The sequence below is a fragment of the Dendrobates tinctorius genome, unplaced genomic scaffold, assembly GCF_039654945.1.
Source record: "Dendrobates tinctorius isolate UK_male_01 unplaced genomic scaffold, ASM3965494v1 ptg000019l, whole genome shotgun sequence".
Classification (NCBI taxonomy): domain Eukaryota; kingdom Metazoa; phylum Chordata; class Amphibia; order Anura; family Dendrobatidae; genus Dendrobates; species Dendrobates tinctorius.
This window is the reverse complement of record NW_027361687.1, coordinates 85,666,521-85,679,716: the sequence shown is the minus strand read 5'-3', so window position 1 is coordinate 85,679,716 and position 13,196 is coordinate 85,666,521. Positions and strand designations below refer to the sequence as shown.

Genomic DNA, 13,196 nt, shown 5'->3' with positions numbered 1-13,196 from the left:
ACCCTCAAACAGTCTGACTCCAAACTCCACTATGGTGAAGACCAAAGAGCTGTCAAAGGACACCAGAAACAAAATTGTAGCCCTGCACCAGGCTGGGAAGACTGAATCTGCAATAGCCAACCAGCTTGGAGTGAAGAAATCAACTGTGGGAGCAATAATTAGAAAATGGAAGACATACAAGACCACTGATAATCTCCCTCGATCTGGTGCTCCACGCAAAATCCCACCCCGTGGGGTCAGAATGATCACAAGAACGGTGAGCAAAAATCCCAGAACCACGCGGGGGGACCTAGTGAATGAACTGCAGAGAGCTGGGACCAATGTAACAAGGCCTACCATAAGTAACACACTACGCCACCATGGACTCAGATCCTGCAGTGCCAGACGTGTCCCACTGCTTAAGCCTGTACATGTCCGGGCCCGTCTGAAGTTTGCTAGAGAGCATTTGGATGATCCAGAGGAGTTTGGGGAGAATGTCCTATGGTCTGATGAAACCAAACTGGAACTGTTTGGTAGAAACACAACTTGTCGTGTTTGGAGGAAAAAGAATACTGAGTTGCATCCATCAAACACCATACCTACTGTAAAGCATGGTGGTGGAAACATCATGCTTTGGGGCTGTTTCTCTGCAAAGGGGCCAGGACGACTGATCCGGGTACATGAAAGAATGAATGGGGCCATGTATCGTGAGATTTTGAGTGCAAACCTCCTTCCATCAGCAAGGGCATTGAAGATGAAACGTGGCTGGGTCTTTCAACATGACAATGATCCAAAGCACACCGCCAGGGCAACGAAGGAGTGGCTTTGTAAGAAGCATTTCAAGGTCCTGGAGTGGCCTAGCCAGTCTCCAGATCTCAACCCTATAGAAAACCTTTGGAGGGAGTTGAAAGTCCGTGTTGCCAAGCGAAAAGCCAAAAACATCACAGCTCTAGAGGAGATCTGCATGGAGGAATGGGCCAACATACCAACAACAGTGTGTGGCAACCTTGTGAAGACTTACAGAAAACGTTTGACCTCTGTCATTGCCAACAAAGGATATATCACAAAGTATTGAGATGAAATTTTGTTTCTGACCAAATACTTATTTTCCACCATAATATGCAAATAAAATGAAAAAAAAACAGACAATGTGATTTTCTGGATTTTTTTTTCTCAGTTTGTCTAACATAGTTGAGGTCTACCTATGATGTAAATTACAGACGCCTCTCATCTTTTTAAGTGGTGGAACTTGCACTATTGCTGACTGACTAAATACTTTTTTGCCCCACTGTATAAAATCTTCTTCTTTATTTATCCATCAAATCATATAAAAAATATATGAGGAACTCCAAACAATTGGTAACATTCCAGCAAGGGACTACATGTTTCAGCACTATGTGCCTTCCTCACGGTCCTATTTGAACTGAGCTCCAACATTAGCAATATATCCTCCTTTGTGGAACATATTCAAATGACCCTTAATTAAAAACAGTGGAACAAACCAATTAAAAACATCTGAGTAGATGGTTGAAACTCAGTTCAAAAATGTTGCCAGAAAAATACCTATACTGAACATGTTGTATACATGAATTTACAAAAGATTATATCTTTATCCTAAACCTACTCTATGATATTATACCTTCTGAGAGTTATTTCTGTGATTGTTTCTGATGTTTAGATCATGCCTACTATATGATGCATTTTTTCATGTATGTTTATATATTGTTGCTTTTTGTGGCAGTTATTCCATATCATTGTTGATTCATTACTAAATGTTTATATCATTAGTCTATGTATAAAACATGTTCATATATATATACATGTCAGTGACACACACACACACACACACACACACACACACACATATATATGTACTTATATTAGATAGATAGATAGATAGATAGATAGATAGATAGATAGATAGATAAGCCGACAATTCATATGCGGCTATAATCACACTGACAGCTAATAAAATAATAGATAGAATAGATGTACACACATAGAATCCATAGATATATACATGTCAGTGACAGACACATATATATCAGTGTATTCTACGTGTATACATCTATTCTATCTATTCGATTCTAACATGTCAGTGTGATTGTACAGTAGCCGGAGATGAATTGTCGGCTTTTTTCAAAGGACACCGGTGCGTATAATTCGGACAGCACTGGCATGATTTGAGTGCTGTCAGATATTTTATCGCACCCATTGACTTTCATTGGTGATTTTCACCTGAAAACCCTTATTGTGTTTCCTTCTGTTGATGCTCATGACCTTTTTCTAAATCATTTCTATTGTTTATTACTCACACCAACTTATTAGACGTTGTTCTTTGCCGCTCTACAATGGAGTTGGATAGTTCTCTGCAGATTCATTATTAAGATCTAAATTAAGATTTTTTTTTATGATTTTAGGTTTCATTGAACTTTGTTGCCTTTGATGTCCAGTCATCTCCTAATTGTGAATCTGACTACATTATGATTTATGATGGTCCTACTAAGAGGTATCCTGCAATGATAAACAGAACTTGTGGCTCTGGAGATATACTTCCAGTTATTGCATCTACCAACCACTTACTGGTTGAGTTTTCCAGTGATAGCAGTATTACCGGGATGGGCTTCAAAGCTTTATACAGCACAGGTACAGTGTTACCTTCTATTTTTGGTAATATAATTTAGAATACGTTTTGTATTTTTCAATATGATCAATAGAACTATAAGATCCACATCCTCATTAGAACCCAACATCTCTTAAAATTTTGCTCCAGAAAAAATGGCATTTGTACAACATTGCACACCATAAAAGTAGACAGTCAGCACAGAATGAGTGTTCAAACCAGGTACAGGCGCTCGGTGCATCTTTGGCATGGCCAAACAGTTCAGTAAATCTTCCCACCTACTTGTTTTCCATCTATCTCTGCCCTTTTCTGGCTGTCAGTCAAAAGAGATGTAAAGGAGGAGATAGAACAAAAATAAATAAGTGGGAAGGTGCACTGATCTGTTTGGCCATGCCAATGGAGCTTTGAGTGCCTGTGCTTGGCTTGAAAAATCAATTTGCGCCATCACACTCCCTTTAAGACTTTACAGTTGAGTTGTGAAAGAAGTTAATTAAAATGTATTCAAATTTGTTTTACTATTTTTTAAATATCCTATTTTTTGTGCTATATTATATTGTGGTAAGTTAATTTTTTACAGTTCAATGCGGAGGAGCGTACTATGCAGCCCAAAGAAACATTACTTCCCCCAATTACCCTAATAACTATGGCGGCAACCTGAGATGCAATTATACAATCACAGCTCCAGTTGGACGTAGGGTAAGGTTTTCTTGTTTCATATTGTTACAGGGCAAAGATCAATGCATGAATTTGCCCCATGATTCATCACAACCATATTCAAGTTATAGTTTTCTATTTTGTATGCTGTTTTAATATCCATATGTTGGAACGTGATCCATTAGACCAAACTAAGTTTCACTGGCTAAAATGTATGCTTCGGATTATTTTCAGATTGTCCTGAACATCACTGAATTCCAGATGGAGCCTCATACTTACTGCATGTATGATAATATACAAATCCACAATGGAGAAACTAGATATGGACCATACTGTGGTGAAAGAAAAATCCCTGTCATTACCTCCGATGCCAATAGCCTGGTGATAACATTTTATAGTGATTGGTCCCATGAGTATAAAGGGTACCACGGGTCATATAAATTCAGTGAGTATTACAGCCTCATCTTTATATTTTCATTTAAGAGGACAATAAAAGAGGACCTTTCACTGGATTTTAATTGAAAACTAAGCACTTTCTCAAATTAGCACTGCTCCAATGATTCTGAAACAGCTTTCCTTTATATTACAAAATGTTGCCCTTCGGCAGACACCACAAAGTGGCATCAATTTCACCACAGTAGAAATAGTATAATAGGGACTGACAGGTTTTTAACTATACCCAATCCCGCAGATGGGCGCTCAACAAGGAGTGTTCACATTTAAAGAAATGAGGGCCTTACACCACAGAAGTGGCATCAATTTCACCACACTAGAAATAGTAAAATAGGGACCGACAGGTCTTCCACTACACCCAAACCAGCACATGATCACTCAACAAGGAATGTTCACATTTAAAGAATTGAGTGCCTTACCCCACAGAAGTGGCATCAATTCCACCACAGTAGAAACAGTCTAATAGGGACCAACAGGTCTTTCTCTACAACCAATCCAGCTGATGGACACACAGCCAGTGTCAAGCTCACGCCCTGACTGGTGGGCATGAGCCAGTGGGTTGTGGCCCCATTGTGCCACAAACCAGACTACCCTGGAAGGTGCGTGACTAAGAGAGCTGCCTTGGTTTTCACTGGAGCCTCTGATAGTGAGATCCGGCTTGTGAGGCAGGCAGCTACCAGGTGCCACTCCAGGCAAGTACTTTCTCAAATTAGCACTGCTCCAATGATTCTGGAACAGCTTCCTTTATATTCCAAACCCCTTGTATTACAAAATGTTGCCCTTCAGGAATAATGATGCACATTTTTCCTGCAACCATCTAGTCATATATTACAGAACTTCCCTGTTTATGTATGGCCATGTTTTTATTGGTCAGAGAAGAGAAATAAAGCACCCACAGAATATTTGTGGTAGAGGTCTAGTTTCTTGATAGTAAAATTGGCACCATTAATACCAACAGGCAAAACCTTGGAACTGAAGGGCTTAGAAAAAAACAAAAAAGAACTGTTCTAGAATTAGTGGAGCAGTAGCAGTTGGAAAAGGATCTGAGTTTAAATTAAAAAATCCAGTGATAAGTTCTCTTTAAATATTCATTAATGGTTGAATAATTCAGTAAAAAGCTTAATATGGTGACAAGGGATGATGTCATGGTGGCTCAGTGGTTAGCACATTTGCTTTGAAGTGCTTTTGCCCTGAGTTCAAATCCTACCAAGGACAACATTTCCTCTGTGCGTTTGCGTGGGTTTCTTCCCCTACCCCAAATACATACTGATACTTGTAGAAAATTTAGATTGTGAGCCCCATTAAGACCAAGAATCAATCACTTTAGTTTCTCGGAAATCAACTATAATCTGCGCTGAAACATGTTCGCAAGTGTTCAAATTCCCAGTGACACCCTTGCAGTGAAAAATATTCTTTACTCAGCGTCCATTCAAGTCAATCGTTTTCTTATGTGATGTATAACAGGACAGGTCTTCCAGAGTTAGACACTTATAATTATTCTTTATTATGGCCAAGATATGGGGTTCAAAATTGAGGCAACATCAGTTAACTCAAAATTCCACAATAAGGTATTCAAGAAACTTCAAAAAGTAATTTTATTTGGATTATCTTTTTTTGTTAGATGAGAGTGCAGATGATAAGTTCATCATAATATGACAATTTGCTGTAACCTGTTATCTGTAAGCTAAAATAGTATAAACAGCCTTCACTGAGGAAATGAGAATTACTTAGATCTTGTTGAATTCATTAAGTTGTCTCTGTAATTCCAGGTTCTTCTGAGTTCACCATTGAGGGAATGAGCATTACCCAATTCTAATTAATCATTAGGCTATCTCTGTAATTCCCCCCCCCGGATACACTACTGAGAGATTGAGCATAAGGGTACCGTTACACCTAGCGACTCACCAGCGATCCCGACCAGTGATATGACGCGGTCAGGATCGCTGGTGCATCGCTAGGTGGTTGCTAGTGAGCTGCCACGCAGGCAGATCTCACCAGCGACATCGCTGGGGACGGGGGTGGATACTTACCTGTCAGACGAGGCGATCCTGCGTCCTCCCGCCCGGCTTCACGCGTCGCTCATCGTCACAGCAGGAAGCGCAGCCGGAAGCTGACAACGAGAAATGGTCCAGAACGTTCTCGTGCGATCAGCGATAACCAGCGGGGGAGCAGGTCGGAGGTAAGTATCACATGCAGCGATATCGCTAGCAATATCGCTACAACGTCACAAAATCGGTGACTTTACAGCGATATTGCTAGCGATATCGCAGTGTGTAACGGGGGCTTAACCCAATTCTAATTAAAATCATTGGCTTGTCAATATAATTCTCAGATCCTTTGAGGAAATGAACATTATTCAATTCCAACTGAAATCATTAATGGTTAATAAAATAAATATTAAAATTCGAGAGTCCTCGGTATCAAAATGGAGGATACCAGAATGCATTTCTACTTTATGGAACTAAAGACAATTATGAAGAAATAAATATTTAAATTGGATGGTTCATGGGATTCATGGATCTTTTTTATTCCATCACTGAGGAACTGAGAATTACAAAGTTGTTGTTGAATTCACTGGGTTCTCTCTGTAATTCCTAGATCTTCAAAGTCCACCACTGAGTAAACGAGCAGTTCACAATTCTTTTTTAAACTATTGAGTTGTTGTCATCCATGTAATTCCTTGATTTTCTGTATCATCCAGAGTGAGAGATGCTTTTTATTTTCATTCTCGCCTCTGGTACATACATATGAGCCACCCAAATATTTTAGATATTGATAATAAAACATTTGATTGTCTTTGTAAACCAGAAAATCCCTAGAATAAATCTGTTCTAAAATAAAATATCATCCATTTTTATATAACAAAATGTATTTAATATGACTTTGGTTAAATATTTGTTTAATTTATCTTTATCCCTCTTTCTCTTCAGTATAATTGGAGATGGCCACACAATGCTGATTGTCCTGAAAATTACCACCTCCTTTCTGAAAATGTATCTATGTGATGCTCTTTACTTTTTTTTTAGCAAATTTTAGTTATTAATTATGATGGAATCATTTCAATTTTCTTTTGGGTCTCGTATACACTTTTTTTTAATAAGGTACTCTAATAAAATTTCTAATTGCATCTTATATGAAGCTCCATATTCAATTATTTTGAATGACTGAATATGTATGTGATTATGCAAAGGTGTGTGATAATGCTTGACATGTCAAGATCTGCCTGCCAAAGATGCTTTATGAAGTCTCCAGTCCAATGCTTCAACACAAAGCTTCCAAAGTTTTCTTACAAATGTCTGTGATTTGACCAGTAAAATAAAGAAAAATTATAAAAGGTTGGTTTCGCTGACAGCCCCAGACCATCACACTACCACCACATTTTACTGATGGCACGATTTTGCTTTTCTGAAATGTTCTGTTACTTCTACCTTCCTAAAACTTTGACTTTTGTCATGTAAGTCTACAGAGTATTCTCACAAAAGTCTTGGGGATCATCACGATGTTTTCTGTCAAAAGTGAGAAGAGCCTTCACATTCTTCAAACTCTGCCATGGAGGCCAATTTTTGCTCAGTCTCTTTCTTATGGTGGAGTCATGAACAGAGATGAGCGAATATCTCAATATTCTGTTAGGGTCACGTTCGCCGACTGAGCACATATTTGCCGATTAATTCGGCAAAAATTTGCCAATCGTACCCGGACACCATTATAGTTAAAGGGAGTCAAAAACAAACGCATGCACAACACCTTGGAATGGCCCCAAATGCTGCCAAAGCACATCAAAACAAGGACAGACACCAGGAAAGTGGCCTCAATTCACCCACAAAACAAATTACAGCATAGAACTGCAGCAATCAGCCAGGCATGAGGTATCGGGGTCTGGGACAGCACTTACGGCTTTCCAATGAACGTCACAGTATGATGAGGTGGGTGAGGGATCGCTGTAGGGACCCTTTGCTGGAAGCCCTGATACCACATGCAACACCTCTGCCTGCTTTCATGCAGAGCCACACTCAGGTGGCACAAATATATGTTTTCTAGTCCACCATTGTCATAAAAATTTAAGGACAGTAACACGGGTAGTTGAGTGCAAGGAAGTGGAGGACTGAAGGTCTCAGAGGCCTACGGCTACAGGCAAAACAGATGAAGGAGACCTAACCAGGAGTGTTTACATTTCCAAAGATTATTGGCAGACACCACAAAGTGGCATCAATTTCACCACAGTAGAAATAGCATAATAGGGACTGACAGGTCTTTCACTATACCCAATCCCGCAGATGGACGCTCAACAAGGAGTGTTCACATTTAAAGAAATGATGGTCTTACTCCACAGAAGTAGCATCAATTTCACCACACTAGAAATAGTAAAATAGGGACCAACAAGTCTTCCACTACACCCAAACCAGCACATGGTCACTCAACAAGGAATGTTCACATTTAAAGAATTGAGTGCCTTACCCCACACAAGTGGCATCAATTCCACCACAGTAAGAACAGTCTAATAGGGACCAACAGGTCTTTCTCTACAACCAATCCAGCTGATGGGCACACAACCAGTGTCAAACTCACGACCTGACCGGTGGGCGTGAGCCAGTGGGTTGTGGCCCCATTGTGCCACAAACCAGACTACCCTGGAAGGGGCATGACTAGGAGAGCTGCCTTGGTTTTCACTGGAGCCTCTGATGGTGAGATCAGGCTTGTGAGGCAGGCAGTTGCTAGATGCTACTCCAGGGTGGTGTCTGGCTGTGGCTGCTGATCCCACTTGGGGAGACAGTACAGGTGAGAGGCAGGTGAGCACAGTGGGCACGGCAGAGACACAGGCAGGCTGGCACGGCTGAGACACTGACAGGCGGGCATAGCTGAGACACTGGCAGGCAGGCACGGCTGAGACACAGGGTGGGCAGGTGTTGTGAGTTCATTTTCTAGTCCACCAATTGTGAGTTCTCCTTCCAGACTCCCTCTGTTGGTAACAGGTGGTAGTGAGGCTGATTTAATCAGTAGACATCTGCCACCTGATAATGAGGATGACGATTGGACCTCAGGAATCTTAGACTGGATTTAAGACAGCCGACGCCCTAGTCTGGTGCTGGTGATTGCTTCTGGCTTTTCAGGTCTTGGTTTTCAGCTCTGCTACAGTCTTCTCAAGCTAAGTGTTTATGCTAATGTTCACACTTGATTTTGTTGGTCTATTCAGTTTTTTGTGTTCAGCCAGCCCCAGCTGGGGCTGTGCTGATTTTCCACTCTTATTTATCTGTATTTGCCAATTTGCTTTTAGTCCCTTATTAGATTGGCCTCTTTTTGCTGTCTCAGAATATTTCAGAGTGCTGATATAGTGGGAGAAGTCTAGTGACTTCAGGGTTAATTTTGGTATCAGAAGTGTTGGACATTATTTTTGTAGGGTTTTTGGCAAATTGCAGACAGTGTCTTTCCTTTCCTATCATTTATAGTTAGTTTGAGCCCCATCGTTTGCTCAGCCTATCTTTCTGCCTGTGTTTGTGTTTTCATCTTGTTTCACTGTCAATACATGTGTGGGGGCTGTCTATACCTTTGGGGTCTGCTCTGGGGCAGTTAGTTTTCCCCTTTTCTTGCTTTAGGCTTATTTAGTCCTCCGGCGGTGACGAGGCATCTGGATTCATCGTAGGCACGCTCCACTGCTACTGCTAGTTCTGTGGTTAGGATCAGGGATCTGCAATCTGCATAGTTACCAACCTCTCTGGTTTTCTGGGACTTAGCGTTTTGTTGTCCTCCTCGGTGACCCATTCATAACAGAATCACCGGCCATACCGCAGATTCTAGGGTACTCAAAAGCAGGAGAAAATTGTTTAAAAAAAAAAAAGTGTCAGAATTTTTTTTTATATATATATTTTTTCCTCTTTTTTTCTGGGGTCGAAGGAGGATTTTTTTTTTCCTAATGGAGATTAAGCAATTGTCTGATCGTGTGGAGCAACTTGCTGCTGAAGTGCAGGGAATTTCCACTTACCTCATTCAGTCACATGCTGCTGAACCTAAGATCCCTACTCCTGATGTCTAAATTTTTGAATTTTAAGAATAATTGTAAATTATTTCTTGCTTTGAAGCCTAACTCATCGGGGAGCTCTGTGCAGCAGGTTAAAATTGTCATCTCCTAGCTGCGCGGCGATCCCCAGGATTGGGCTTTTTCTCTGACACCTGAAAATCCTATTTTGACTAATGTGGATGCATTTTTTCAAGCCTTGGGGTTGTTGTATGATGAACCTAATGCTGTTGATCATGCTGAGAGAACCCTGTTGGCATTAAACAAGGGTCAGGATTCTGCAGATTATACTGTCAAAACTTCTGAAAGTGGGTGGTCCTTACTACATGGAATGATAGTGCATTGGCAGCTCTATTTCGGAAGGGTTTATCAGAGACCGTAAAAGATGCTATGGTGGGATTTCCTGTTCCCTCTGGGGTCTGGATAATTCTATGTCATTAGCCATTCAAGTTGATCGGCGTTTACGTGAACGTAAAACTACATGGGAGGCACTGCCACCTTTTGAACAAATGTCTGAACCTATGCAATGTGATGGGGTTTTGTCTAAGGCGCAATGTCAGGAGTTTAGAAGGCGTAATAAGCCGTGTTTTTCTGTGGAGACGTCTCTCATACTATTTCTGTCTGCCCTAAACGAGAGAAATGTTTTGCACACACATTTGCTGTAGGTGGTGTACAATCTAAGTTTCTTTTGGCAATTACTCTGATCTGCTCCTTATCCACGTTTTCCACTAAAGCTTTTGTGGATTCTGGAGCAGCGTTGAATCTGATGGATTTGGACTTTACTCAACGTTGTGGTTTTTCCATGATGCCTCTGCGGATGCCTATTCCTATGAGGGGTATTGATGCTACTCCATTGGTGGAGAATATTCCTCAGTTTTTGACCCAGGTGATAATGCGAGTTGCCCCAGACCACCAAGAAAACTGTAAATTTCTGGTGCTGCATAATTTACATGATACTATTATTCTGGGTTTTCCCTGGTTGCAAACTTATAATCCTGTTTTGGATTGGAAATCTGGGCCTGTGGTGAGTTGGGGCTGTCAGTGTGTTCTTAGGGACGCTCTTGTTTTCTCCACCTTTCCTCAGTCTCATGATATTCCTGATTATCTGGCCGATTTTTCTGATGTATTTAGTGAGAGTAAATCTGCATCTTTGCCTCCTCATAGGAGTTATGACTGTGCAATTGAGTTGATGCCTGGGTGTAAATTTCCCAAGGATCGGCTTTTCAACTTACCTGTACCCGAACATGATGCTATGCGATCCTATATTGGAGAAGGGTCATATTAGACCATCCTCGTCACCTTTAGGTGCTGTTTTTTTTTTTGTGGCCAAGAAAGATGGTTCATTAAGACCGTGTATTGATTATCGTTCCCTTAACAAGATGACGGTTAAATATCAGTACCCGTTACCTCTGATGTCTGACTTATTCTCCAGAGATAAGAGTGCCTGCTGGTTTGCAAAGCTTGACCTCAGGGGGGCGTATAATCTTATTCGCATCAAGCACGGGGATGAATGGAAGATGGCGTTTAATACTCCGGAAGGACATTTTGAGTACCTGGTGATGCCTTTTGGGCTCACTAATGCCCCTTCTGTCTTCCAGTCCTTTATGAATGATATTTTCTGAGACCTTGTGGATAAGTTTTTGATCATCTATCTGGATGATATTTTGATCTTTTCTAGTGATTGGGATTCTCATGTGGAACATGTCCGGACTGTTTTCCGGATTTTGAGGGAGAATTCCCTGTTTGATAAGGGATCGAAATGCCTCTGTGGTGTACAGAGAATTTCATTTTTGGGATTTATCTTGTCTTCGTCGACTATTGAAATGGACCTGGCCAAGGTATAGGCCATTTATGATTGGGTTCAGCCTACTTCTTTGAAGGCTCTCCAGAAGTTTTTGGGTTTTGCTAATTTCTATCGTAAATTTATAGGTAATTTTTCTGGTATTGTCAAACCTTTGACTGATCTGACCAAGAAGGGCGCTGATGTGCTGAATTGGTCTCCTGAGGCGGTCTCAGCATTTCAGGAGCTTAAGCGGAGATTTACTTCAGCTCCAGTTTTATGGCAACCCGATGTCTCTCTTCCATTTCAGGTGGAGGTAGATGCTTCTGAGATTGGTGCAGGAGCTGTTTTGTCCCCAAAAGACCCGGTGACTGCTAAGATGAATCCTTGTGCATTCTTTTCTCGTAAGTTCTCCCCATCTGAACGCAACTATGACGTGGGGAATCGGGAATTGTTGGCCATGAAGTGGGCATTTGAGGAGTGGAGACATTGGTTGGAGGGCACTAGACATCAAGTTGTGGTCCTCACCGATCACAAGAATTTGATTTATCTGGAGTCGGCCAAACGCTTGAATCCTAGACAGGCTAGATGGGCCTTTTTTTCATGCGTTTTAATTTTGTGGTCTCTTTTCTTCCAGGCACTAAGAATGTTAAGGCAGACGCTCTTTCTAGGAGTTTCGTTGCTGATTCTCTTAATGTGACCGAGCCTACTACCATTCTAAATGAGGGTGTAGTTCAGGATAAACCTGAGCGTTGCCCTATGGGAAGATTGTATGTTCCTGACCAGTGGAGAAAGAGAGTGATGTCTGAAGTCCATTGCTCCGCATTGGCTGGTCATCCAGGTATTTTTGGTACCAGAGATTTGGTGAGTCGGTCGTTTTGGTGGCCTGCCTTATCTCGTGATGTCAGGAATTTTGTGCAGTCCTGTGGGACTTGTTCTCAGTCTAAACCCTGTTCTCGTTCTAGTGGGTTGCTGATGCCCCTCCCGGTGCCGAAGAGGCCATGGACCCATATCTCAATGGATTTTATTTCTGATCTTCCTGTCTCTCAGAGAATGACTGTTATCTGGGTGATTTGTGATAGATTTTCGAAGATGGTCCATCTTGTACCACTCCCAAAGTTGCCATCTTCCGCTGAGTTGGTGCCCTTGTTTTTACAACAGGTGGTTCGGTTAAATGGGATTCCTGAGAACATTGTGTCGGACAGAGGAGTCCAGTTTGTTTCCAGATTCTGGAAAGCCTTTTGTTACAATCTGGGAATTCATTTATCCTTCTCCTCCGTGTTTCATCCCCAGACTAATGGGCAGACTGAGAGAACAAACCAGACCTTGGAGTCTTATTTAAGATGTTTTATATCTGCTGATCAGGATGATTGGGTTTCATTTTTGCCCTTGGCCGAATTCGCGCTGAACAATAGAGCTAGTTCTGCCACTTTGATGCCACCCTTTTTCTGTAATTTTGGGTTTCATCCTCGATTCTCTTCAGGGCAAGTGGAATCTTCATCCTGCCCAGGTGTGGACACTGTGGTTGAGAGAATGCAGCAGATATGGGACCAAGTAGTGGATAAGTTGTCACTCTCTCAGGAAAAGGCCCAGCGATTTTCCAACCGACATAGGACCATTGGTCCCCGGTTTAAAGTGGGTGATATGGTTTGGTTGTCGTCTAAGAATATTCCTATGAAGGTTGCATCTCCAAAATT

General features: G+C 41.4%; 1 protein-coding gene across 1 annotated transcript in view; it reads left to right on the top strand.

The window, feature by feature from the left end:
- Positions 1-6,750, top strand: part of LOC141083084 (embryonic protein UVS.2-like) — a 384,344-nt gene extending 377,594 nt beyond the window's left edge. The window contains exons 12-15 of the mRNA XM_073567254.1: positions 2,400-2,625; positions 3,180-3,298; positions 3,491-3,701; positions 6,640-6,750. Coding sequence (XP_073423355.1) covers positions 2,400-2,625; positions 3,180-3,298; positions 3,491-3,701; positions 6,640-6,644 — 561 coding nt within the window. The 3' untranslated portion in view covers positions 6,645-6,750. The remainder of the gene's footprint in view (positions 1-2,399; positions 2,626-3,179; positions 3,299-3,490; positions 3,702-6,639) is intronic.
- The last annotated feature ends 6,446 nt before the right edge of the window (positions 6,751-13,196 follow it).